This window comes from Aulonocara stuartgranti (assembly GCF_965226115.1).
Source record: "Aulonocara stuartgranti genome assembly, chromosome: 14".
NCBI classification, from domain to species: Eukaryota; Metazoa; Chordata; class Actinopteri; order Cichliformes; family Cichlidae; genus Aulonocara; species Aulonocara stuartgranti.
This window is the reverse complement of record NC_138950.1, coordinates 19,869,206-19,897,101: the sequence shown is the minus strand read 5'-3', so window position 1 is coordinate 19,897,101 and position 27,896 is coordinate 19,869,206. Positions and strand designations below refer to the sequence as shown.

The 27,896-nt window shown below is 40.5% G+C and overlaps 1 protein-coding gene across 11 annotated transcripts in view; it reads right to left on the bottom strand.

Moving 5' to 3' along the window:
- Nucleotides 1–27,896, bottom strand: part of elna (elastin a) — a 54,542-nt gene that overhangs the window by 11,900 nt on the left and 14,746 nt on the right. Inside the window, exons 3-36 of one of the 11 annotated variants that reach the window (XM_082502827.1) lie at nucleotides 26,864–26,911; nucleotides 25,733–25,813; nucleotides 25,500–25,526; nucleotides 14,373–14,423; nucleotides 14,240–14,290; nucleotides 12,687–12,746; nucleotides 12,320–12,388; nucleotides 10,501–10,548; nucleotides 10,319–10,381; nucleotides 9,980–10,009; nucleotides 9,788–9,862; nucleotides 9,230–9,271; nucleotides 9,051–9,134; nucleotides 8,941–8,973; nucleotides 8,754–8,831; nucleotides 8,015–8,044; nucleotides 7,689–7,838; nucleotides 7,100–7,228; nucleotides 6,815–6,982; nucleotides 6,530–6,697; nucleotides 6,190–6,408; nucleotides 4,905–4,976; nucleotides 4,764–4,790; nucleotides 4,484–4,582; nucleotides 4,354–4,392; nucleotides 3,970–4,077; nucleotides 3,756–3,782; nucleotides 3,618–3,650; nucleotides 3,295–3,378; nucleotides 3,165–3,196; nucleotides 960–987; nucleotides 842–856; nucleotides 690–719; nucleotides 118–144 (exon numbers count right to left, since the gene is read on the bottom strand). In XM_082502827.1, coding sequence (XP_082358953.1) covers nucleotides 118–144; nucleotides 690–719; nucleotides 842–856; nucleotides 960–987; nucleotides 3,165–3,196; nucleotides 3,295–3,378; nucleotides 3,618–3,650; nucleotides 3,756–3,782; nucleotides 3,970–4,077; nucleotides 4,354–4,392; nucleotides 4,484–4,582; nucleotides 4,764–4,790; nucleotides 4,905–4,976; nucleotides 6,190–6,408; nucleotides 6,530–6,697; nucleotides 6,815–6,982; nucleotides 7,100–7,228; nucleotides 7,689–7,838; nucleotides 8,015–8,044; nucleotides 8,754–8,831; nucleotides 8,941–8,973; nucleotides 9,051–9,134; nucleotides 9,230–9,271; nucleotides 9,788–9,862; nucleotides 9,980–10,009; nucleotides 10,319–10,381; nucleotides 10,501–10,548; nucleotides 12,320–12,388; nucleotides 12,687–12,746; nucleotides 14,240–14,290; nucleotides 14,373–14,423; nucleotides 25,500–25,526; nucleotides 25,733–25,813; nucleotides 26,864–26,911 — 2,325 coding nt within the window. The remainder of the gene's footprint in view (nucleotides 1–117; nucleotides 145–689; nucleotides 720–841; nucleotides 857–959; nucleotides 988–3,164; nucleotides 3,197–3,294; nucleotides 3,379–3,617; nucleotides 3,651–3,755; nucleotides 3,783–3,969; nucleotides 4,078–4,353; nucleotides 4,393–4,483; nucleotides 4,583–4,763; nucleotides 4,791–4,904; nucleotides 4,977–6,189; nucleotides 6,409–6,529; nucleotides 6,698–6,814; nucleotides 6,983–7,099; nucleotides 7,229–7,688; nucleotides 7,839–8,014; nucleotides 8,045–8,753; nucleotides 8,832–8,940; nucleotides 8,974–9,050; nucleotides 9,135–9,229; nucleotides 9,272–9,787; nucleotides 9,863–9,979; nucleotides 10,010–10,318; nucleotides 10,382–10,500; nucleotides 10,549–12,319; nucleotides 12,389–12,686; nucleotides 12,747–14,239; nucleotides 14,291–14,372; nucleotides 14,424–25,499; nucleotides 25,527–25,732; nucleotides 25,814–26,863; nucleotides 26,912–27,896) is intronic. The other 10 variants (XM_082502830.1, XM_082502831.1, XM_082502833.1 and 7 more) reach the window with 10 other exon arrangements.

The window sequence follows — 27,896 nt, the reverse complement described above, 5'->3', positions numbered from 1 at the left end:
TGAGTGAGGCGTGATAGGGTGAAACTTATCTTTTATTTTTCTTTTTTTTCTTTCTTATTGTAAATTACAAATTAATCAGTACATTTTGCTCAATTTTGATTAAAAACGTAAACTTACCAGGTTGAACTTGGCGTGAAGTGTCAACTAGAAACATAGGCAACGGTTACATTCATTAAAATATGTCAAAATGACAAGTAATGCAATTTCAGTAATAATAAATGTAATAGGGCAGGTATACCAAACTCATTTCACTTTAAGGGCTACATAAAGCTCATGCTGTTAGTGTAAAGAAGTTTAAGTGCATATTTAATCCCAGAGATAAGAAATAAATATTGTTATAATATAAACAAATGCTGTAGTAGTAAATGAAATAAATCTGACAGTGTGACACTGTAAGGAGATTACAAAAAAGTTCTGGTAGCTCATTGTCCAAACTGTCCCTTACGTATAAACCACAATGTTTTAACTGAAAATACAGTTAAAAGAACAAAATTGATGCCCTCCTCTAAAGCTGTCCAGTTGGCCGGATTCGGCCAATTCTGGCCCCCTGGCCTTATGTTTGACACCTCTGTCATAGACTTTACAGATTAACAGATGCTACAAGCTTTTGTTAAAAGATCCATTGAAATAAGTTGCTTAATGGCACATGTTGAATACGTACAGAAAGGAAAAAGAAAAACTGTTCTTACCACCAGTGGGAGCGTCAACTCCTGTTCCAACTGTCACACGGGAAACACACAAGTAAAAGTTTTGTCACGTTTAATGTTTGAATGAAGCCCAAATCATGAACCTCTGAGTATTTTTGATATATTTCAGTATGAGAGGATTTTGACATATTTACCAACACCTGTGCCAGCTGTAAAGTAAAAAAAAGAAAAAGTATAATAATGTTTAGATAAGCACAGTAAGCATACTTTCACTGTTAACAAGGATTTACAGGATTAATGTGAACTACTTACCACTAGGCTGAACAATTCCACCAGAAACTGTCAGAGGAGTCAGAAATAACATTTATTAAAACAAAGAGACACACGTGAGAATCAAATGAAGCAAAAACCTGCATGTTTGTTTCCAACTTACCACCTGTGTTCACCCATCCACCACGAGAGGAAAGAAAGAAAAAAAGTTAGAAAAGTGCCTTTTACTTTTTGTCCTTTCAGATGAGCCCAACTAATATCAACAAAATCAATGGTTTCCATTAATTGGATTTGGGAATGCAAGGAAATAAATACAAGACGTAATCTTCTAGGATTTCATGCAACTACGAAACAACTAATCTAATAAAAAGTGTAAAGTAGCTGCTTTTCAATTTATTCAGTGTTTATTTAATAATAAAGGACTTTAAGTGCAGTGATTTTACAAACTTAAACTGTGTAAATATCACAAAAAACTGTCAAACTATGTGCACAAGTAGTCATGTTCCTAAACAAACCTCTGTGGAGAATATGAGGAATTAAAACAGAAAAGATCGCTACCCATTAATCTACCCGTTCCCTAATGCAGGACTAATGCAGTTAATAGTACACAAATTGCAGTAATGACGCTATAATGAAAGCAATGCATCAAGCACAGGAAGCTGTGAGGTAAAAAGTAAAGGAGTGCACAAGTTGAGTAAATGCTAGAGAAAGAAAAAAAAAAGCAGCCCCAAATTATGCAACACTAACAGGAAGTTGAAGAGGCAAGACAGGTTAAAGTGGACCTATTATGCTGCCGTTCTTTTTATTTTTATGTGTTCACTTATTTATTTTGGTGATGTGAATAGTAGAAGTCTTAATCCCTATAAAACTAAATAAGCCTAAACCAAAAGCCTTCATTGTGCTCTAAATACTCAGTTTCAGACAGTTTTCCTACTCTTGGATCTGTATGATGTCAAAGAAGGACATCATATCAGACACGCAGCTCTGGCTGTCTGCATAGAAGCTCCACCCACCTGCTGCTGAAGTCTTCTTTTAGTGAGGGGCAGCCAATCAGAAGAAGGTTGGCTTAAAGGAAGAATAGCTAAAACTGAGGTGCACTAATGCTTAAATAAGGTAACAAAGAATAATTTTGAGCTATGATTCAAAACTACTCTATATAGTCCAAGAATAAAACTCTGGAGCTTGAAGCAAGCATAATAGGTCTGCTTTAAAACGACTTTTCTTTCAGGACTTTGTGAAGCACAGTGTCCAGGCACTATATGTGAGACAGCTCTCTCACGTATTTGACAGAGTACATAATGCTGCTTCCCTTTAGCAGAGTATATATATAATACTGTAAAAAAGGTAATTGGTTCCCATTCTTTACAGTCCCAAAAAGAAGTGGAGTGCTACTTACTACAGCTAATGCATGCTCATGAGACATTTCTATAGTATTTCCAAATAGTATTTGAGAAAGTGAACTCTCTAAATCCTGGAAAATTTAATTTAGCTTTGTATAAATTATAAACACTCTCATAAGGCATAATTTCTTGATGTAATAATTTGATTTAAATAAATAGACATAATTATCAAGACAGAAGCAAAAAGGGTCCAAATCATCTCAAAAAATCTAAATCACATTCTCAAATACTGAATAGATAAATATATATATTAGATCAAAACTCAACTACAACTGCAAACATCAAATAAATAATTTAATTTATGGTCAAAGACTTCAAGCAAACCGAGTCTTACTGGGATCTGGGACCTCTGGGGTCGTGGCAATATCAGTGGGCTCTGCCAAAAAGATGACAAGTACCAGTTTGATCCAGTGTGAATTCCACGGGCACAGAGTGAGAGCCACAAGAAAAGGCAGAAGCTGTGAAGTGGACCAAAGCACTGCCACAGCTTGGAGGCTGTAAAGCTGGAGGTGGTCAACGGCTTGTAGCAATATTATTAAAACTGGGAAATTGTGTGGGCAGAAAAGGAGTGAAGGGGCAAATACGTTTACCACAAAGTAGAGAGCAACTGTTAAAAACAAGGAAAAAAATGGCGTGGCAGGTCGAGCCGTGTGCGTGTTTTATTGGTAAAGTCGTGCAAGCAGTGTGCTGAAGCTCTCAATAAGCTTCTGAGACTTAAAAATGAAAATCCACAAATCTCTTCAGTTTGCTGTTAACTTTTTACATTTGCTGTATAATAGAAATACTCTAACTGTGGCAGACAATCCTCCTTTCATACAGTATGTAATCAGCCGTGACATTTCACCGTACCTGGCTGAGGAGTTCCACTGACATCCTTTGCTGTGGAAGCAATAATGGATCATTTAAAATTTACAACTATGAAAAGGTGCAAACAAACAAACAAACAAACAAACAAGAAGCTGTTCTCTAAGCTTTACCTGGTTTTCCAGGAACTAATTGACCAGGTACAACAGAGCCATTTGGAAAACTGACAGGTGTGTATGGAGTCACTCCTGGAACTACTGCAATGATACAACATTTTAAATTCATCCAAATTCTGTCTATAATTTGCCAGAACCCTAACTTGTTTCCCATCATGACATGGACCCTGATACCTGATGTCATTGGTGGATGAAGCTTTACTCCAGTTGACTGTAATTGGCTGTGATTTGGTATTTTATCTTTTAGCCAACTTCTGCATCTTTGCATCTTTATTATAAAACAATGTAGCTTTTTCTATTAGTTTTGAGGTTCTCCTTACCGTATTTTGGTGCTTTTGCTCCAACTGGAAATCCTGTGTAAAAACACAATGTCATTAATACTCATATCATGACATTGTTTGATGTTAGTTGAATTCTATAATCACACTCAATGGCTGTTTGGTGTTTTCATGCAGTACCTCCAGGTAGACCTCCAGTTCCAACTCCTAATCAAAAGAACCAGAACCAGCTGCATCATTAATTTGCAACTAAGACAATATAAAAATTTATAGAAACGATTAAGTGAAAAATGCTTGAAGTGACAGAAAACTGTACTCTTTCTCTCAGAATCATCAAGGAAATGTGTCCAATATTTTGCAGCACTCATATGCTTGTGTGGTCGTTTCACTGTACCGTATTTAGCAGCTTTTGCGGCGGGGGAGTACGGTCCACCTGCAACTCCTGATCCTCCAATAGGAACTCCTCCAGGTCCTAGCCCTGTTCCGGCTCCTCCAGGAACTCCTACATTAGTGCAGGTGGTACAATTAGTTCAAGTATTAAAATCTAAAGTGAAGTTAGATTAATGAGTGAGAATACATTCATGCCCGAGGAAATATTTCTCAACGTGCAGGATTTATGCAGTTTTATACTTATTTCTGCCTCCTAATTTAGAAGTTTTTGCAGCAGGGGAGTGTGATCCACGTACTGCTGCTAATACAGTTTAGTATTTCTCTCCATATTGCATTGGTGTTATTTTCATCATATTATTCTAGAGTGTAATCAAAACAAAAGCCTTACCATACTTTGGTGGTTTGACTCCAGCACCACCTCCAAAACCTGTAAGAAACCAAACAAAGTTTGCTGCTGAATTATCACAAACGACAGAGAAGAAGTTCTTTTAAAAAACCCCAAACCTTTAGCGACTTACCACCCAATCCACCACCAGGGACTACCTGTCCTGTTCCCCCTGGGAAAACCCCTCCTCTTCCTGGGACAACCCCTCCTCCTAGGCCTGCTCCTGGCACTCCTATAAAATGTGTCAGCACAGCTTTAACAAACCAAATTAAATCCAATATTGCATTAAAGGCACAACCTTTAACAAAAACTGTATCACTGGATTTATGTATTAATATGTTGATAGACTTGTACAGGTGGAATACGTTTGGCAAATATTATGAGGTACCAAACTGTGAATATCAAAGTCTCACCATATTTAGGAGGTTTGGCTGCCAAAGCTGCACCAAAGTAAGGACAAAAGGTAAGATTATCAGGACAATGTGAATAAGATTGAAAAATATAATTGAATCCTTGAAATATCTAAAAATATTATGTCCACGTGGTATGCTTACATCCATATCCTGGTAAAAATCCTCCTCCACCACCTCCACGAACACCTGGAATAAACCCTCCACCACCTTGACCTTTAAGGAAAAATATAATTATTTAGTCTGGAATTGTTTTTCTTTTTTTCATTTATTTAAATGATATGATGGTATTTAAACTCAGGGCCCTGCTGGCTTCAGGGAGAGACTCTGCCAACCGTCAGCGAGGATGGCTTCTCTCCCCAAGCCTGGATTTCTGTTCTTTTTTGATTAAAGGTTTCAGGCACCGCTCACTGTTTCTCTGCAGGCTTTATTAAATGGAAACTTCCACGACAAATTGTTAGATCATATTAATAATCAAGGCTGGGCGAGGGAGGTGTTTTTCTTTCTGTCTTTTTTCTAGGAAGAGGAGCAGATGCTAGATGAGGTCAAACGTGAACGGAGAGAGGAGAAGATCCGAAGGAAATGGCAGGACCGCCATGTCACTTCCCAGCGGAAAAGAGTCTTACTAATACATGTTTTTGTTGTGGAATAAAACTGTATTGTTAAAGATAAATAAACATTGTTAAATTAAAAAATATAAAATTAATTATTAATTAAAGAAACTTTTCCCAAAATGAAAAAAAAGTCTCAGTTTCAAAGAGGTTAAAAAAATCCCAAATCCAAATGTATCACTTGGAACAGACTGTGGTGGAGTCTGAGGCTTCCAAACAGCCATCAGAAGCTGGAAAATACTTTTAAAGTGGCTTAAATGGTAAACTCCCTCCAACCGCAGCCTCTTGGTCACTAACATTTTTTTCTCACTTAATATCGTAAATCATGAATTTTCTGAGTTGTATTTGAGAACTTTTAAAGGTGGTTCAGTAACATCTCTGTCAGTCACTCGTTATTTTATAGCTGTTATTTGCTTTCTTATTTGCCTTTTTGTTCAGATTGAAGTTAAATTGGCAATATTTGATGGAGTTGTTGCCCAAGGGGTTAAATAGAGACAAAATATTTACTTTTGAAGACATAAGTAGCTTTTTTTAAAATACTGCTTGAGATAATGTTAAACCAAGATGTCAGTTTTGTTATCATTGGTTGGCTATACTGCACAAACCAAAGAGAATTAAAATCCAGTGAGAAGTAAGGAGGCTCAGAAACAGTCAATTCAAACTTGTTTCGTTGACCAATACTCTAGGAGGACCAGTGATTCGTGTGACACTAGAAAACTGTGCATGAAACGGCAAAATCATTGTTGCTAGAACTCGATGGGAATCCTTCGACCCGATGGGCTAAAAGCATGCAGACAATAATACAGTTAAGAGCATACCGTATTTGGCAGCTTTGCTTGCAGCATAATATGCTCCTCCTGTTCCAAGTTGCCCTCCTGTTCCAAGTTGCCCTCCTGTTCCAAGTTGTCCCCCTGTTCCAAGTTGCCCTCCTGTTCCAAGTTGTCCCCCTGTTCCAAGTTGTCCCCCTGTTCCAAGTTGCCCTCCTGTTCCAAGTTGCCCTCCTGTTCCAAGTTGTCCCCCTGTTCCAAGTTGTCCCCCTGTCCCACATGCAGTTAAATTAAAAAAAAAAAACACATTATAAAATACCTTTAGAAGTTACAGCTTTGGCATGATGTTAAAAGTGTTCACAATAAAAATTAACACAATTATTAAGAATACCGTATTTGGCAGCTTTGCTTGCAGGATAATATCCTCCCCCTGTTCCAAGTTGCCCTCCTGTTCCTAGTTGTCCTGTTCCTAGTTGTCCTGTTCCTAGTTGTCCTGTTCCTAGTTGGCCTGTTCCTAGTTGGCCTGTTCCAAGTTGCCCTCCTGTTCCAAGTTGCCCTCCTGTCCCACATGCAGTTAAATTGAAAAAAGACACATTTTTAATACCTTTAGAAGTTACATTTTTTGGCATGATGTTAAAAAATTAACAATAAAAATTAACACAATTATTAATAATACCGTATTTAGCAGCTTTGCTTGCAGGATAATATCCTCCTCCAGTTCCTAGTTGCCCTGTTCCAAGTTGTCCTGTTCCTAGTTGTCCTGTTCCTAGTCGGCCTGTTCCTAGTTGGCCTGTTCCAAGTTGCCCTCCTGTTCCAAGTTGCCCTCCTGTTCCAAGTTGCCCTCCTGTCCCACATGCAGTTAAATTGAAAAAAGACACATTTTTAATACCTTTAGAAGTTACATTTTTTGGCATGATGTCAGAAAATTCACAATAAAAATTAAAACAATTATTAATAATACCGTATTTGGCAGCTTTGCTTGCAGGATAATATCCTCCTCCTGTGCCTAGTTGCCCTCCTGTTCCAAGTTGCCCTGTTCCTAGTTGTCCTGTTCCTAGTTGCCCTCCTGTGCCTAGTTGCCCTCCTGTGCCTAATTTGAATAGAAAAAAAAATTATGCACTTTTTAAAAAAAGTACATTTACAGGTTACAGTTTGATATAATGTTTAAAAAGTTCACAAAATAAATAGTAAAATTCAATTAATAAAGCATACGACATTTAGCAGCTTTCAGCTTTGCTAAAAGGATAGTATTCTCCTATTTGTGCTTGTCCCCTTATTTCTATTTTTCCATTGATCTATTTTCTCCCACCCCCCCTCCATTTGTCCCTATTTGTCTCCATGTTTCTACTTGAGCCAGGTCCCACCCCACAAATATTTTGCCATCATTTTTTCCTTCAATTTGGTGATAAATGTTGCCTGTAGATTGAAAATCATGGTCTTAGAAGTCGGTGAGACAGAAATTTTTTTGAAGAATTTTTCTGTTATTCCACTGAAAGTGTCATTAGTTAGTTAGTTTTCTTTGTAACAGTTCCACAAATAATAAAGCGTACCATATTTAGCAGCTTTTGCTGCTGGTGAATATCCACCAACCGCTGGAATTCTTCCAATCGGTGCACCTCCTGGTACTCCCCCAGGTACACCTCCTGGCACTCCCCCAGGTACACCTCCTGGTACTCCCCCAGGTACACCTCCTGGTACTCCTGACAAAAGCATATGTGTAATTTGTCCATGTAAATAAATTTTCCATGTAATGTAACATAATTTTATATTAGTTAAGTTATATTTTTCTCACTCTACTGAAAAAATGCATGAAAAAAGTATGAAAAATGATTAAAAGTATTTTTTTTCCCAGATAAGGAAAAACAAACATTCTCACCATATTTGGCAGCCTTAGCAGCTCCATACCCTGTCGTCAACATAACGATAGTGAGTCATATGATAAAAGTTGAGTAAATGAAGAACATTTATTTATTTATTTTAAAAAGCACAAAATAAAACAAGGTGTAAGGTATGGTGTGAAATATTTGTGCTAGTTAGTTAACCCTTTCATGCATAGTGGTCACTATAGTGGACAGCTATTCAAAGGCTGTTTTCTTGTATTTGTGTGTGTATATATATATATATATATATATATATATATATATATATATATATATATATATATATATATATATACACGTATATATATATATTTTTTTTTTCATCTTTTTATAAAAAAAATTTATTTTTATAGTTTTTACACAGTGTGTATTATTTATTCGTGTGTCAAATTCATAAGTCAAAATGTCTGTTGTCCACCTAAGTCGACATGTAACAAACTCTTTGAAAAGTACATGTTTTAAAAAAATTAAGTTCAAAAATCTTTTTTTCATGCCTAAAGATGAATACAAATATTTAAGAGAAAACCCTGATTGAGGTTGTCATAATTCATGCATGAAAGTGTTAAAGATGATCATATGGAGCTAACCCACGAATATTATTTTTTCCATTCATTAGCCTGCAAATAAATCTTTACTTTTCCCATCATCTTACAGTTCATTTGACAGCTGTGTGACTTTTTTCAGCATGTGTGCTGGTGTGCAATTTTCTTTCTTGCCAAGTGCTAGATATCGTACCTCCTGACACCTGGCCTGGATACAGCCCACCAGTGCCACCAAAGCCACCACCACCAGCTCCAAAGCCTCCAGTACCACCTAAACATGGAGCAGAATGCAGAAAGTCCAGTTACATGCAGACATACTGATTTTACAGGAAGCATTTACTTCAATCAGTATGGTAAACTACTACACTGAACAACTTTACCCTGACCAGGTGAAATGACCCCAAGTCCCACTCCTGCAAAAAAAGGAAAAAAGTGAATTCTATATCTCTACTCCACATCTCGTAGGGAAACAAATTGTGAAAACTTATACCAGTTCCAACAGGATATCCTGGCTTCGACCCAGGGCCACCTTGCACTCCTGGCAGTCCAGGTGCAACATTAAAGCCGCCATAACCTGATGCATGGATACAACGCCGATCACTAAATGGTGAATTTCCACTGAAACCAAACTTCAAAGATGTTAACTTCAAAGAATAAACTTATTTTTACCATATGTAAGTTTTCCACCTGCAGTTTTTGCTCCATAGGCACCTAAAGAGAGAGAGAGTGAAAAACAGAGGCTGGAATTATTTTATATGTGCACACATCATCATATGCAAACGCTACGTTCAGGTGAACACAATCAACGCAAAAGGTTGATTCTGTTTCTCCTGATCGTAGTGTTTTCAGTGGGAGAAATGTTTCTTCACTCATCCAGTGCCTTTCTCAAACTGAAAACGCTACGTCCAGATGAACAGAAACAACTTTTTTGAGCTCCTGAACACAAAGGTTCGGTTTCAGAAAGACGAACAAAACAAAAGCAATGTGTCTGAGACCCCAAATACACTCTTCTCTCATTAGAATAACACAGTGCTAAACCTGCCACAGAAAAATCTTAGAGTACAGTTAAGTATAAGATAAGTAAGACTGTAGTCTGCAAAATGATAATAATAATCCTGCTGATGTTAAAGTTATTTAACATTAGCAGGGATTAAACCACAAAATTATATATTATGCCACATGCCTGTAGAAGAATTAATGCAAACACTGAATAATTTCATGTCACACCTTGCACTTTGGGTGATTTGAGGGGGTATCCATGGAACACTCCTGGCTGCATTGGTCCCCCATACCCACGGACACCTGTGAAGAAGAAAAACATTTAAATCTGGGTTAGATAATAGCAGACAGAGTGGATAACCCCCCCCCCCCCCAGAAATATTTACTTGTACAATAACAAACAATCATTGATAAAGTTACCTTGCTGTCCTCCTCCTACTCCTCCTGCAACTACATAAGAAAAATGAGATATTCCAGTGAGACACATGAAGATTTTTGCAGTGACGAAGCAAAGCACACTGGAACCATGCATCACAGTGCTACGGCATTACTCTCTGGACCCACACCAGCACTTTTACTTATTCATGTACATTTGTTTAGTATGTCTTACACTGGGAACTCTACAAATATTGTCTGTGAAGGATTGTCAGTAGTGTAAGCCTTTTTAGAGCTGGTATTTACCATTTTTGGGATTCACTGGCAATGAAATAAAACTGAAAATAAATCAGCTGACACCCATCAGTAAAAACTTGAACTTACTTGATTTGGGATTGAGTTGAGACCCAGTGGGCACTCCAGGCAGAACTCCACGTCCACCAAACCCTGAAGATGACAGAAGAAACCAGACATTCCTGCAGTTGTCTTTAAATGACTGACAGTCTGCATGGTGAAACTAACAAAGGAGTAAAAGTTCCCCAGATTAATATATGAAAGAGTCAAACCTTGTCCAGGCACCAGTCCACCTTGATAAAGGCCAGGTACACCCACACCTGCCACAGCCAATGAGAAGACACCCATGTTTAAATATATGTGAGGGATCAACAGCAGTGTTGACGGTGAACATTTAGATGTCCGAAAACCACAAAAAGAAAAATAAGCCAAATGGGAAGCGGAAAATGCTTACACATTGAGCCTTTGCCTGGTTGATACAAATTGAATTCACCTCTATAACTAAATGAATTATACTGTATACACTGATAGCTCACCTTCATCGAAATTTATTTCAGCAATGTAAAAATGCCTTTACATTTAATATATTATCAGGGGAATTCTCTTTTGAAAGAATGTTGATTTGCTGTTTTCTAAGGCGACATTTGACAAGACTCAGTATAATCCTTTGCTTTTATGTACAACACTGTGCAAAAGTCTTGAGCCTCCCATCAGGTCTTTATACGATATTTTGCTTCTAAGGCACTTTCTTGTTATGTTTTTAAAGCAGGGAATACTTCTTCATCTTTCATTTTCAGTTCACGTCTTGCACCTGACTGTTTTCAGAGGAATGTTTTTTGTTTTTTAAAGCACCTAATCACCTATGAACTGCCCAAGCAGAAAGAAGTCCTTAATTCAATGAATGAATCAGTGCAGTGTGTAGCAAACAATCAATTTTAAAATGTATCTTTAGGGACTTTGTTACTATCACCCGTCACAGAAACACTCAATACATTCCCATTTCTTTAGCTGAATTTGTAAAAACAAATTTCTAAAGACAACACAACTTGTATTTTTACAGCAACTAAGTGATTCTCAAAGAGCTACTAACTGAAAACTTGGCATGTGTCAGCATGGTGTGCAGTGTGTCCTTAAACAGTGAGGAAACTGGACAAGTGGAAGACAAAGACAAAGAAGACAAAAAAAGAACCAGCAGACCTAAAACTTTATCTACAGCAGATGAACAGCAACTGGAAGTCATGTCTGGTGACGTCTTTTGAGATATGATGTTTACTGAGAAAAGACTGACGTATGCTAAACTACACAAGAACTGGGCTGGTCTTATATGGAGTAATAATTCAAAATAAGACATTTTTGGTTCAGGTCAGGAGAACACAGGTTTGGAACTGCTTTTCAGCCAGTGGGGTTGGGAATCTTGTTAAACCTTATGAAATTATCAAAGCAGAAGAGTCTGATTTTGATCCACTGTGCAATACCATCTGGAAAATGTCTGACTGGGAATGGCTTCATTTGGCTTCATGACAGTGATCCCCAAATTACTGCTAAGGCAGGAGAAGCATATGTGAATAGAAAAACAAATAATGAAGTATTATCAGTCATGGATTGGCTTCTCAGAGCCCAAACCTCAACATTATTTAACATTAATCATCTTGACAGAGAATGGAACAAAAGCGAGCCAACATCCAGAGGAGAGCTCTGAATGTCCTTCAGAACTATTTCTGAAGGTTACTTTTAAATTACAAGAAATTACAAGAAATTTTGACTAAGAGTTCAGGCTGTGCCAAAGTATAAAGCTGGACATACCACAACTGACTTTCAAGATCTCTGTGTTTTTACGCTATATCCTGTATTTTCATGTATGTTTGGACATGTTTTAATAAATTACTGCGCATGTTTCACATTTTATTAGCAAAATATAAAGAAACGAGTGGTAACGCAAGACTTTTGCACACTACTGTCTATATAAGCTTTTCTGGGTTTTTTTTGCAGATTTATATGTTTTGTTGGTAAATATTTTTGATGTGGCTGCACTGCCTGGTGGGCTGCATCCTGTCTGTCTTCACTCTGAGTTTATTGTTGAGTCTACAAAACCTGGCACTTTGGCAGCTTTTTTTCCTGCGCCACCACCTCCAGGAAGGCCGGTCTGAGGAATAACAGGTGCTGAAAAAAAATAAAGAAAAGAAGCCATAATATTATTTTTGCTTAAAGAAAGGAGTGTGAAAAAGACACAGTGTCCAGAACACACACATCCTGGCCAAACTGGGATTTCTGCCCCTTCACACAGATGACTCCTTTCTTTCTTACTATTATATATTAGAAAATGTATTATATACAATCTATTCTAGTGAGTACCTAACAAAAGTAAGACTGGCTTTCAATTTTACTCGAGAAATCAGAGCTAAAATAAAATGAAAAAAAATTAGAAAAGGTGGAAAATGATATTAGGTGTGTGCCTTGCCTCCACCAGGCAGTCCAGGTCCAGTCCCAGTGACTCCAGGACCTCCTCCTCCTCCAACCCCTGTTCATATGCAGACATAAACATACATTTGAAGTCACGTTCAGTTCAGTGTTAGTCTTTGACACCAATAAGATGCTTTGTACCACTGTACAGTTGTACATCCCAACACCACTAGAGGGCCCTGTGCCACTAAAGATGAGCAATGAGTCGCTTTGTGGCTTGTGGCAGGTCCGCTTGCTGGTCAGCGGTAATGAGAGCAGCTAATCTGGGCCTTGCAGTTTATCATCACCCCCGTGACCAAAAGCAACATGGCTTTTGACTTTTGCTTTAATCAGAAACGGCAGCCAGCATGCATGGCATTTTCCTCACTTCATCAAATGCCTCATTTCGCTGGCTAACCCCTCCTGCAGGAAATGAGCTGTCAGCTTCACTTTCAAGGGAGCTTGGCAGCTGGATAAAACACAATGGTTTATTTGGTTAATTTTTTTTTTTATCTTAAAGTCCACACACTTTATTGGACAGACATTGCGCACTGCCTGTAAGTATGCGTTCTGGGGGAACTGGTGAGGCAAACTCTGGCAAGGGAATGTTTTGTTTTATCTGTGCTCTTTCAGAGGAAGGACCTGTTATTTTCAGTGTCATGAAAACAATACAGACTGATTCTTGCCATTGCCAATCAATACTTAACGGTAGGCTCTGTGCCATAGTCAAGTCTTGGCCATGATTGAGCCCTCTTGACTTCATGTGTCTGAATACAGCACAGACTTTCAGGTCAGGCCAGGCTCTGCTGAGGTTCACACTGTCTAAGGTTTGCAAGTACATGCTAAAAATGTACGCATGTTTGCCAAACTGTGTTTCCATGCCGAGTTACCATTAATGTGAAACATTCACTTTGGCTTTCTCCTAACATTTGAGCATGCAGATCTTTCAGAGTTCAAAACGCTTCAGTCAGTGTCAGTCTGGTCTGTACAGTAGTCTGTCAACGGGCCAAAACATGAGTTTGCCTCCTGCACCTGTGAGCAGGACAACCAGAACTTCAGATGCACTTCAGATCCATGCAGGAGCCTCATCTGTGAATGCGTGTTGTTTTTTTGTTTAGTGGACAGAACCTAACAGATTACAGTGACATCGGTAATGTCAGTTTACAATTATCCAAACCAAAACAGATTTAACATAAGAGGGAGGCAATGTTTCTGTTTAACAACAAGCTTTCACATGGCAGACAAGCTCATTCCACCTCTGCAGGAATGTCTCACTGTAATCCTGGAAGTTACTTCAGACCTTAAAGTCCTGAGGCATTTTTAGACCTCAGATATCAGGACTGAATTTCAAAAGAAGCATAATATCGCTTCAGTAATCAAAACAAGTAATTGAAACATAAACGGTGTCTCGTTCCAACAGCCAATATCCCAATATCCATCATATCTGATGAACCTCCAGTTTCCACTGCACTTAATGAGAAATCAAGGAAAAATTGTTCGCTGATGCCGTCACTCTTTTATTAGCCGCCGATGTTACATTTCTACCAAGACATTTTCTGCCCTGCATTTTACCGCTTTTAGCAGCCTTTGATCCAGCTCCCGGATAGTAGCCCCCATAGCCACCTAAGCGACACAAGAGGTTAAAGGTTAGTGAGTTTTTGCCCCTGTGTTTAACATACACATAGCTGTTCTAGTTTCAGCTCACCTCCTCCATAGCCTCCAGGCCCCAGGCCGCCACCTCCTAGATTTCCATATCCTGGATGATAAAAAAGTGACAGTTCACAAACGGACTGAAGTGTGTAGATGATAACAAATTAAAGAAAAGCACACAGTTTTCTTTCAATGTGGCTATAATGAGTTAGATGTGGTTTACCCAGCAGTAGTTACTCCTAAAGAAAAATAAGCCATCACTCAAACATTTTCCAAGACCTGTGAGTACAGCGCACCATACAGTAAAAAAAATAAATGTCATGGCATAAGATATAATGTCATGTGTGCCCAATTAAATCTGATTGAAAACACTTGTGTGTATGTTTTTAGAGCCAAGGACTTTACTTTGGGTACATGGGATAAAGCTGACCCCAACTGGCTAAAACGCATGAGAGAAATACCATAAAAAAAATTGGTTCCCTATCTGGTTATGTTTAATTCTAAACACTGGATGGAGCAGTCTGCACTTTTTGAGCCCCTAAATACCCAAACTAATCTTTTTGGCTTCACTTGACACATGAATAAAGCCACATCCCTGCGAGCAGACAGGAACAAACAATGTGAGAAGAACGTGGGGAAAGAGCAAAAGAAAAAATGCTCGCCACCTGCCTATTGATCATAAGAGACTAGATTAGTATTAAAAAAGCTCCAGAAAACAGATTCTGCTTTGCCTTAGCTCTGACTCTTAAGAAAGCATATTTAGAAAATTCAACACTGGAAAGTACAGTCAGACAAAGGTTTAGATTGCTTGAATTTAGTGGCTTTAAATCATTGGGAAAAAAGGTAATTTAATAGATTATAAAATCCCTGCTTAACTTTATATGTTAGATTTCTTAAGATACAAAACATGCTATAATTTAAACAGAAAGAAGAAGAAGAAAAAAACCCCCTCAAGATAGTGTAATTTTATTCACATCTAGATGCATTATGTTGAACTTAAGTATCTCCAGACAACTGCCAAAGTGATAAATGCCTATTACTTGGCGTTAACATATGGGAATGGATGTTTTAAAACATGTTAGGAACATTAATGTCAGAGCTGTATTTCACAGAGTTGAATTAAAAGAAGCTGTGAGTTAACCAAATTCTTTTATCAGAGACAAACAGGTCGGAGTAATGACTGTTTTCGAAACCAGAAGAAATTTGGATGCTGCCAATGGGCTAGTCGACCAAGGAATTTATTTTCATCAACGCTTGTATGCCAAAAAATAATCTCGGGGTGAGAACGAGTAAGCATGGGAAATGAGCTGAGTGAGGGGGGAGAGAAGGCGAGATTCGGAGTGGAGGGCGGGAGGTCTGGTGTCAGTTCAGCAAGCCGCGGGGTGCAGGTAATGATACTGACAAAGGGTGGGAAATGTGCAGCGAGAGACAGAGGGGAAGATGGAGAGTAAAGTTTCATGACTGAGTCAAAACAAATGTGGGCATCGGCCTTGCAAAGGGTTTGGCAACTAGACTTAGCATGCAATATGAGTCCAAAGGCTAAGCTGAGCGTCCTTGTGATAATTCATCTCCTTCAACGCTTTCAGCTTGATTCCCCTCGATTGCTCAACCATCCCCAGCCACACCTCGAAGTAATCAATTCTTATATAAATCTCTCTGATCCTGGGCTTTCCTTTTCCCAATGTGTCTTCGGCTGACACGAGGAATTATTTGTCTTGAGCTTATCAGTAAGCAATGCACACCAGAAATGTTAAAGAACTGGCATAAAAATGGAAGCGTTAAAGGTCTGGTTTGATGTGTTCCTTTACACTAAGAGCACTGGACTGTCTCACTGGCCAATCTGAGGCATGTTTGTAGGTGTGAGATTACAGCAAGAGGAGGCTTTCGCATGTTAGTGGGGACCAAAGACTTGAAAAGAGTGAAGACAGGTAGGACCCTGGAGGTTTTTAGCTTATTCATCCATCATCTGGCCCACCTGTGCTCGCACATGCACAGCCCAACCTGGCAGCGGTTTTAAAGGTTGTCCAGCATCTGCCAGGTTGAGCTCAACTGTCTGATTGAGATCATGAGACACAATCCAGACACACAGAATACTTCTGAGTGTGTGTGTGTGTGTGTGTGTGTGTGTGTGTGTGTGTGTGTGTGTGTGTGTGTGTGTGTGTGTGTGTGTGAGCGAGAGGGTATGAGTGCAGGCCTTGGGCAGAGGCAAAGTTTAGAGAAGAAAGAAAAGAAGAAACGCTTCGTTTTCTGTAATTCTGACATCACTGGAGCGTAGGAAAATACAATGCTTTACAGTTTTAAAAAAGCTACCCTGGAGGTTGTGTATGTTTGAGCTCAAAGAGAGAGGACACGCTAACAAAATCTGGACTTTTGGCAGTTTGGCATTCATCCACTGATTGTGTCTTTGGGAGATGGAGGGTTGAGTTTTGTACAAAAGCCCTCTGTTTAGCTATATTTACACCATCTTGTGAGTCCAAACAAGCAGGCTTTTGTTGGACTACTACTATTACAGCACGTCAGCTCACACAAATAGACCCGACTTAGCTCACGCATTAGCGGGAGTCCACACCATTGCTGTTTGCTGTCATGGTCTGCACACTTGGAAAGCCTGCACCGTTACCCTGATATCAAATCATCATTTTTCTTTGGTGCCGCTCCAAATATTTGGCTGATTACTGTCAAGCTGAAGGACTTCTGTACATTAATACAGCTCTGAATTTTCTCAGTGACTCTCGAGTCGTAATAAAAAGCTCGAGAGACTACTTGAAACCCCAATTGCATTTGGACCTTAGACAAAAGAACCCAAAGAAGGCCTGTGCTCTAAACGGCACAGAAACCCAATACAACACAGGAGGGAGGACTGGGGGCCAAGTAAACTGGAAGGTAAGTGATGCGGCGCAGCAGTGCATCAAAGTTTCCTCCATTTAGATACCTTGAAAAAAAGAAATGTGACAGAAACACTGTTTGCCAGCCAGTTTCCATTGAGAAAAGACCCCTGGCTCTGAGCTGTGAAGTGGCAAGTGCACAAACAGGTTGTTGAGGTGAAATCTGCTGTGCTGCGGTTATGAATAATTGAGCATTGCCTAGCAATGGTGGGTGATTAATTTGCCGTCGCTTGTTTAAAAATGATTTCACTGTGGGTACATGAGTTTAAAGCTTCTCCGGCAAAGAAGAGGGAATCTTGTTTTTCAATGGAATGAAAACGTGACGAAGGACAGGCAGCCATGCCTCCTGCAGATAGCTATTTAAACCGAAGACTTACGCTGGATTAAAACTGGCCAGACAGTGTGGCTAGTACTTTCAGTCACCAGTCATGTTCTCAAACACAAGTCCAGAACAAGTGATGGATGTGAGCCAGTGTGAACAGAAATATCTGGTTTCAATCTCTGCACTGAAACGTCTTGCTCATTCTCCGTTGGGGTTAGGTAAGGTAATTCTCTGTTTCGGGACCAGAGGAATACAAGAGACATTAATCAAAACAATATTTTCGGCGCACAGTCTTTTTCTGTTACCGTTCCTCTGTCGGTTTAACCATCCTTGTCTCTTTCCTCTCACTCTTTCCTCTCCAGTTGGTGTCTAAGGGCTTGTGCAGACCAGACATGAGGTGTTAATAGCAGCAAATGGAGAAAGCCAAACATGAGAAGCGAGAGAAATATTTGCTCGCTCCTTTCCATCCCCTCCATTTTCCTCCCCCTTTCTCCCCTCTCATTCTCTCTCGCTCTCTGCTTTGTGAACCAGCTGGGTCTGGTGAAGGGTTTAATTTAAGAGAGCAAAGAATTCCATGGCAGAGATCCACTGTAACTGACGGCAGACGCGAGGAGAGCAGACTTCGGAGCTGGAGCACTGGAATGTCCAGGAAATTTTTGGGACTTGTTTCTCATTGTATTCTTGGTTTCAGGTCATATTTAATCAGGGAAGCTTCATAAGAACAAGTGGTTAATTCACAAGGGGAGGTTATTGTACTGTAACTCATACACATCTTTAATACTGTTATCTGACTTGGAAGCCAGTGCTGGTATGCAAAAAATGGCTAATCAAACAAACATGTGAAGAGTAGAGTAGCTGCAAGAAGCACAAAGACGTGCTACAGCATAATACAAATGCTGTAATTTTCTGTAATGTGATGGAAAATCTTTATGAAGATAAACTTCCTCTTCAAGAGCCCAGGGGACTCAGTGCTTTACTGTGACTGACAGGCAGATTCTGCTGTTCAGCTGTGGTCCCATATAAATTTTCACTTTGAAAGTTAAGCCCATCATTTTGTCCTTCACTGTCATGACAGCAGATTTTTATCAGTATCAAATTATCACACAGTTTTGCTTCCAAGTTGGTGGATAAGTTGCATTCTTACAAGGTGACGCAGGACAAGCTGAATGGAAGCAAGAGTCACGTGACGTGCGATGGTGATTCCAGATCGCGTGAGACATGTGGACACACTGAAGCTCCCCCTTTGCTTCCTCTTCTTCCCCCCTCCCTCAATTTTGACCTCCCCTGCTCTTGGTCACCTCAAGATTTGGTTGTGCTGTCAGTCACGGACATGCGGTGCTGTGAGAGGCAGGACGAGTCACATGTTGGACTAATTAAGTATTCACACAGTCACACCGCTACACACAAAGTCTTTCCCTCGCTGGCTGATGTGAGCTTGCCGACTTTGGCGGGAAGCCTTATATTGTTTTTGCTTTTCCTTTTCCATGGAGTCATTGACACGATCAATGAGAGGTCCCAAAGCCTGATCCTGCCTCTCTGCCAAATGACCCCAAGTGCAAAACTGTCAAAAATCCTACAGACAAACAGGGAAAAGGTCTTGTTATTGTCTTGTTCTCTGACATCTGTGCTTGCTGTTACCGTGTGCAAGCACACTCTCACACCATCCAGGTTGAGATCAGTGTTACGTGTCAGTAAGTTGGTACGAGTGGCAATTATTCACTTTTATAAGGGAGCTTTGCATCATACTAAAAAATTAAAAGGGGATATTTGGCGGTGGGCACCTACAGTGCAAGAAAAACTTTGGGTATCTTTGGAGAGCCTCACAAACCCACACACTTGGGCGCTGAGCAACTCTTGCGAACGGCTTCAAATTAAGGGCAACTGTAAAAGTCACCATTACACTTTCTTTGGATTTAAAGCAGCATCGCTGTGCCAAACCAGGCTGCCATGCCCACTGACGTCTGCGGCAGTCTGAACCCACCAGCACGAGTCTTTTCAAGCCTCTCACCTCTGCAAACACGCATTATTTCAAGCACATCTGTCCAAAAGACCATTATTCCCATGTCTTAATTTACACCATGTTAATTTTCGACTCCACGCATTACACAATATCCACTGAGCCTCTGATGTAATTGTTTATACTAGAGTCATATAGAGCAGAACACGCTATGCTATAGGCTTTCAAGTTGACCTGACATGTCTCCTGCTTCCTTGTTTGTGTGTGAGTGGAGAGGCTCTGCTCTTCTCCTTTTTATCCACTTCTAAAGGAATGTCACAGTTGCTCTGCCAACACTAAGCCCCTGAATATGTCTGAAGAGTATCTCTAACTCAGAGCTCATACCATTGCTCATTTTGTAGCTTGGCATACACACACACACACTCCCAGAATGTACTGTAAAGACATGCAGACAAGGCAGAAACAAACCACAGGCATTAGATCGAGCAGCAAAGCACGGAGTACATGTGCTCGGAGAGGATGAAGTTTTAGGGGGAAAAAAAAAAAGCTCATTTGTGATCAGTGGGTTCCATGTGCAGGGAGGTTCAATTGTGCAAATTATGCATGGTGTAAGAAAATCAGTCAACAAATGCAGCCTGTGGCCATGGTATGTAAAGTTGGCCAAGTGCGTTTCCTCTCCCAGATGGTCCACATATGCATCTAACTGCCATTCCACTGAATGCTTTTCTGACAACAGAGGGCCGAGAGGGGAGGCTAGTGCTCAACAGGTCGGCTCGGCTCATAACATGCAAATTAAAACATTGACGATGGATTCCTCGAGTCAGCCTTAAAAGCATTTTCCAAGTTCCTCTGTCGTTATGAAAAAGGCTGCTATCACCGCTCAGCCACGAGAGGCATTTCATTATGACAAACTGTATGGGATACTCTACAAAGGAAAGCAAGCAAAGGAAGATAAACTGTCACTGACGGTGGGAAAGCTGTTTACTAAATAGCACGTTACAAATATGCAGAGGCATTGCTGCATGAACTAATGCGTTAGGATACCTACGAAGCCTCAAGGGCCAAAGCTGAAGTCATTCAGAACCCATTTATCATCCCAGGTTACTCAAGCCCGGCACTGGGCCTGATTGAGAAATCCAAGAGTGACATTTCACAGGGGTGAGATAATTTCTGCGACTCCCATTATTTGAAATTAGGAGCACTTTAATGAATGAGCAAACCTGCACTGGGAGGACAAGACATCAGCACCAGAACACTTTTGCAGTGACTTTTTTTTAAAATGACACATGTGGAGTCACAACATTTTTAAGGCCCTGCATCAGACCTGAGCATAGACGTGAGCTGTGTATGTATCAATCACCCGCCACTCTTTTGATGATGCCGTGTGATGCATGATCCTTTATACCCACCAAGACTGGAATGCATACAGTAAACTTTCCAAACAAATAATCTCCTCTTAATGGCCCTTTAAATTCTTCAAACCCAACTCACAGCAACAGCGCTGTAAATGCTTACTCTTAAACAAATCTACTAAACAGGCCCTCGGCTCTCACAGACTTCACCCTGTCTTCATAAGCTCTTACTAAAACAACAGAAAGAAATTTCTCTATCACTACATAAATAACGCTTTGGCTGTGCAGCCAGATGGACAAGTACAGTTGCATGTTGCCGACCTGCTGGCAAAGGGAGCGTCAGAAGAGGTTGTGAGAAGTATCGTCATGGGACAGTTGCTCAACCAACAAAGCGGAGACGGACAAGATGCATCGGTAGTAACGTTCCCAGGAAAATAACCGTGCAAACAAAATACAAAACTGGCCAGTGAGGGCCTGAGGAGATATTCCTAAAGCAGAGAGAAAGTACTTTATAATTGCATGTGGGGAAATACCACAGTTAGAAACAGTGATGTGTGGAACGCCTGACTGATTAGGCACCAATGAAAACTAATAAAGAGCTTCTTATCAAGCTTTAATCCAATATAAATGTAATTCTTGAGATGAATTCGCGAGGACATCAACAACTGGTGACGTAATCCAAGAAAAATTGTTTGGGAGACAACAGGCATTTGCAATGCGAACAAATAAGCCGTGTTGGCTGTGTGCATATTGGGTGGGCTGAGTCCAGTGTGGGGGTGATATCAGAAAGTTTCCGTTGCAGACAGTTTATTTTCCAAGATCTTGAACGCTTGACGCAGAGAGCCGGTGGAGGGCAGATTAAATGGACTAAGAGGAAAGATAGTTGAGTAAGAATAGAGAAAAGTCCATAATTCACATTTTTCCTGCATAAACAAGTGTGTCTATTATGTGCTGAAAGGGATGCCGAATGCCTCCAAACCGATGTCAGAATACACATCGCTATTTGTGTGTGTTTGTGTCGGCGCGCACACATGCGGTCGCTCTCGTAATTGCGCACATATGAAGATGATAAACATATTTACATACAATCACAGTCATGCATATTCACATGCAGATGCTTCCAGTCTCTGACAGCTCAGAGGACAGGTCTGAGCTGCGGTAATGAAAGCCACATGTGCTCCAGGAGACTAAACCTCCTCAGAGCTCATCTTCTTTTGGCTAAACACTTTAATCCTCACCTCAATCTATCAGTCTCCTTTCTCTCACAGAGCTCTCTCGGTATGTGTGCAATGCGAATGAATGCGCATATAATTCTCTGCGCGGCAGTGAGAGGTGGTGTACGCGTATGACATATATACGGCATGTCCGCATGAGTTATCGGTCCTTTCCGTTCTCCTTGCTTTAGCCTGTCTCTCGTCTGTCCTCCCCGTGTCCACTGCACGCTTCAATTTCTCTGCCTTTCCTGCTTTTGAAGAAGACAAGTTCACTTGGTGCGTCTTCAAACAATGGCCGCGATATGAACCAGAAGATGAGCAGGAAAAGAAAAGCAGGTGTACTTCTGCTTTTTAAATCCTAGAAAGATTAACTGAAAAAAGAAATTCTGAGTTTTTAGGTGAAAAAAAAAAAGAAGTGCGTGTGTTGAAATAACTGTTTTCTTACGAATTACAGGGGCTTTTTTTCCCCCAGTGATGGTATTAAAGTGAATATCTTCATTTATTTCAGATTTTCACAAACAGTCTAAAGTGGTGCGAACACTCAAGCCCACCACCTGCATGTATTTTCTGCAATCAGCAGCCACAACTCTCTGCTGGCCTGCTGCCACGCAGGTCCATATGACTGCCAAAACAACTCAGAGACATGTTTCTGTGTGGACCAAAATGTTACATGTATCTCAAATTTTCCGAGGAGGATTTTTGACTACATTTTCCAATACTTTTCATCATCATGTTTCAGTGGAAGAGCCACAGAAAAGGCGAGACTCTTTACACTCAGCTGCCAGTTTTTTCCAGTACGCTTATCTATTCATAAACGGCTCCGCAACAAATCCCGCTGCGCCTTCGCAAAGACTTTTTGGAGACTTCATGTTGTAATGCTGAGTTGTACTACACTGCAGTTGCATCACAAAGTTAAGCCGAGCAGTGGGCTTACATTACCAGGCTCACAATATCAATTTCCGTCTTTCTTTGTGGTTGGATGGCAGTTGGCAGAGCTTACTCAGAAACTCAGTGTACTCAGCTGTCCTGAATAGCACAGAGACTGTTCAGCGACAGCTTTCCTAAAAGCTAGTGTTGGACTTTCTTACAGAGAAGTGACACCTGATGCCTACTTGTCTTCTCCTGAGATGTTAATTTCTTCAGATTTGCGAATTGCTGCCAGCCAGCCATTAGTTTTTTCCTTTAGTCGTTGCTATTTGCTCACACATACCTATTTTATAACATTATGAGCCTAGAAACTAATAAAAGCCCGACTGCCACTGATGCTTTCGACAGACAAGCTATACACGAGCAGTATTTCATCCATCTGCTGTATGAGATCTATAGTCTGTTAAATTGCTTACAGATCCCAATGGCTCATATACGTTTTCATTGCTCAAAGGCCGAGGCTCGCTTTTGTCAGCTTCTGACAGCGTTAGAAAATGAAGACAGACAACATGTTGTCTATGATCTTCAGTGTTTATTAATCTTGGAGAGTCCACTGGTAGGCTGAGTGTAAACACATTGCAGCTCTCCCACACAGACACATCTTTTCTCAAGCTAAAACAGACCATTGTAATCGTACAAAGAAATTACACCAACAGCAAAAACAGTAACCTCTATGTTTCTCGTTAACTGCGTTCACGTTGCCTGAAAGTGACAAGAGGCTGGTCGGCGAGAGCCAAGTTTCAGCAATAACGCTATGAGTATTGATTCCACCTTCGCTTGAGGCAGCACAAGAAAAGGGCTCCAACAGCTGTTCATAAGGAGAAAGTTCCTCCTTCCACCTTTCATTGTATTGTCAGAGCTGGATGCTGACAGACTTCACAATTAGTGTAACATTTACAAGGTCTTGCATGAGTTACGCTGCAATTCACTGCAGTCACGCTACTCACATAGCCAGCTGCTGTTCTCCATTACTGCAAAGGCAAGGTGCATATCTGAGGAATGCAATGTCACTGCTTGACTTCATCAGAAGAATGAATGGCAGCTCTTGTTATGTGAGCATGCATCTGAGATTAGCTGACCAGTGTTTGCATTTGTGTGTCCTTAGAAAGACAATCCTGCTCTTAATATTGAAGATTAATGAAAAACTAAAAACATGTCAGTGAATTTTCACGTGATAGTTGCATGTTCTCTCTGCAGCACAAGCCTGCAGACACTGACCAATGGGATGGATTCTACCTGCCGCTGTGTGAGTCTTACTTACAGGTGAACTGTAGATATACATTTGTGTATTAATGGAGGCTTCATGCTTGTAAGGCTTCAGGCAATATTCCTCTGATGGAAAGGAAAGCAGCTCTGATGGAAACCAACATTCAAAGCTTTGTGAACAGCCATGAAGCGGAACATATTACTGCTCCCCTGAGGCTTTAAGTCTTCTTTTCCATTTAAAAAAAGCGTCTTAGCTAAACCCCAGTAATGCACTGTGAGTATTTTCCATACAACAAAGATTAGTATGGATTCAGAGCGGAGCACTGATCTAAAACAAACACGAAAGGAGCTTTTTAAAACATTTCTCACTTCCCTTTTTCTCACCAATTTAATTCCTGCCGTGTACACGGTGAGGAAGAGAGGGGTCTTAAATGCACACAAAAGCGCAATATTTCTCCAGTAATGCTCTGCTGCGCCCGGCCAAAGTCAACTTCCACCAAATGCTGGATATTAGGTCATTTTCACAAAAGTGCTTTCCAGCTTCTCTGGTTGGAGGGTGAGGGTGTGGCACTCCAGAGGGACCCCGCTCCATGTGTTATCAGGACTATAGAACCATTGCTTGGTCCCTTATCTTTCTAAACACAGAGAGGTAGGCTGCGATTGTATCAGCGGTGCTTGGGGGAAATTAAATGATGGCTAAATTTACTAGAGCACCAATGCGGTGCAGACTAAAATACAGCAAAGGAAAATATTTATTGTACAGTATCGGAGAGAAGGGCTGTGGTAAATTTCAACACGGAGGTTTCCAGATATTGTGAGGGTCCAGCTTTACAATAACATTAATCAGTGCTCTGGCACCACTGCTTGGCAGGCGTTGATAGCTGTTTGCACTCTGCCAATCATCACTCCTTAATCCTTTTCATGCAGCAGAGGTAGAGAAATCTGTATGTATGATCCCACCCAGTCAGGATTCCCCAGAGAGATGCCAACCCCACCACCACAAAAAACCCCAGGGCTGATAAGGACAACCTGCTGACACCCGATCAATAGACTGTCTCTTTAAGGACTGGGTGGGTAAAGGTAATGCAGACCATAGAGTGACTAGAGTTCCTTCCTTTCAAGACCGTCCAACATGGTGTAAAATCTCCTTGTTATTGCAATACTGCATCATGTGGAAACAGAGCAAAAATAGTGGGTTCAAAATATTTTGTGAAAGTGTAGATTAGTGTTAGCTCCATGTAAAAATCAGAGTCTGTTTTAATATCAGTAAAACGATAGAATAAAAACCACAATAACACTAAAAAAATGTTCCAGCTTACCTGGTTTAGGGGCTTTTCCACCTTGTCCTGTTGAAGTCAAAGCAAACATAATATGCGAGGACTGTGTGATTATCTGATTGTGACATAATTTGTTAAACTGTTTTAACACAAACGGACAGCTATGACTTAAGATGCCGAAATGCTTTGCCAGATTATGTGTAATGACAGCGGCTCCTAAAGGCAGGTGCATTGCTGGTCGACAGCTAAATCAATTAAGCGCAGTTGCTTCATACCTGCTGGCAATCCTGCAATGACCTGGCCACCTGCCCCTGGCACGAATAGGCCTCGGCCTCCACCTCCTCCTGCATAACCTCCTGACAGAAACAGCAGATGATGACAAAAGTGATGACAACATTAATGATAGGCTGATCACGGTCGCACTGCTGTGTTTGTTTCTGTAACGATCTCGTGTCATGTCGTCATTTTGTCTTCATCGTTACCATTTGGAGATGGCTGTTAATTATCACGGTAATCATTGTTAAAGACCATATAAGAGAAAACTCATAATGCCTTCCAGCAAACAGGCTTATTAAAAGCGGTCAGCCCTCAAACACATTGTTTTACTGCCTCAGCAATATCCCTTGGATTGAATTAATCTTAGCTTGTGGTGGCGTGATAAGGAAGTCTCACCAGTTGTTTCCCCTTGATCCGGCCGAACCAAATCCGAGCGTTGACAGGGAAATTTGTCTCAAGGACTGCAGTCTGTTTCTTATGGAACTAATGTTACACTGTTGCATGCTTAATGTTGTAAACTTAACGTGCGCATAGCCCTCAAATAGCATTAGCATAAAATATAGCAAAAAAATGAAAAAGGTGCACAAGGTCAAACTTGTTCAGCAAATGGGAGCTGAAGCCCTGCCAGGGCACTACACAGGGTGTGTAAAGCTGCTGCTAAAATTGTGTGTGTGAGTATCTGCTGCTGATGTGTGAAATGATAATCATCAGACTGAATACCTGTGCCTGCAATGACACTACTTTCTCGATTTATAGAAACTTACATGGAAAATATCGCTGATTTAGGCTGAGCCGAATGAAAGACTCTCTTCAAAGAGCGGCCTAGATGATGCTGAAGCTTATTAAAAATGTATAAATATTAATCAGTAGCTGGAAGACAATGAGTTAAACCAAGTTGAATTCATCATAAAATCGCCTTGATCCATGCACAGCTCCATGAGGCTAAAAAACAATTCTTCCAATATACATATTTGAAGAAGACTTTTATGATATAATTTTGTTTAATTTGTCCACATCACAGACAGAGACATGAATGCTCCGGTTCATGATAAACCAGATGCAATTCTTGAGAAGTTATTTTTATTTTTTGGGGGGGAAAAGTCATAAATCAAAAAATCTCTTCTACTCACCTGCAGCTTTAGCTGGTTTATAGCCCGCAGGGAACCCTCCAGCAGCCCCTAGTAAAATAACAGTCATACAACTATTGATTTATGGTTTGCCTACATGTAGTAAGGTAAATCACAGTTTATCATCATGCCAGCTGACTTGTGTCATAAGTTCTCTCAGGACACCAGGAGTGTCTTGTGGCATCTTCTGAGGGTTACTACATACTTGCATATAAGTTTTTATATCATGATGAAGCACGGTCACATAAGTCCGCTTGTGAGGCTCAAAATCTGTGTTCCTTTTCCAGAAATGACAATGCTGCACATGCATACATTAAGGTATATGTTATAAATCACTGAATGCATGTGCTTATACATTGATGTATGCAGTCAAGTTTTGCACAGGACTCCGTGCAGTCTGGTGAAAAATCGAGTATGCCCCATGATTCGATAGCTTATAGACCCAACTTTAGCAGCAATAACTTGAAGTAATCATTTTCAGTGTGACTTTATCAGCCCCTCACATCGTTGCAGAGGAATTTTGGCTCACTCTCCTGTACAAGGTTGCTTCAGTTCACTGAGGTTTGCAGGCATTTGTTTATGCGCGGCTCTATTAAGGTTCCACCACAGCATTTCAGTCAGGTTGAGGTCTGGATTTTGACTGGGTCATTGCAGCACCTTAATTTTTTTCTGCTTCAACCATTCTGCTGTAAATTTTTTGGGATCACTGTCCTGTTGCATGACCCAGTTTGAGCTAAGCTTTAACTGTTTGACAGATGGCCCCACATCTGACTCTAGAATACTTTGAGACAGAGGAGTTCAGGGTCGACTCTGTGGCTTCAAGGTGCCCAAGTCCTGTGGCTACAAAATAAACCGAAATCATCCCCCCTGCACCACGGTGGTATGATGTGTTTGATATGCTGTGTTTGGTTTTCAGCAGACACTGCTGTGCGTTAGGGCCAAGCATTTCTACTTTGGCTCGAAGGAAATTGTTCCTGAAATCTTGTGGTTTGTTCAAATGCAGCTTTGCAAGCCTAAGCCATGCTGTCATGTTTAT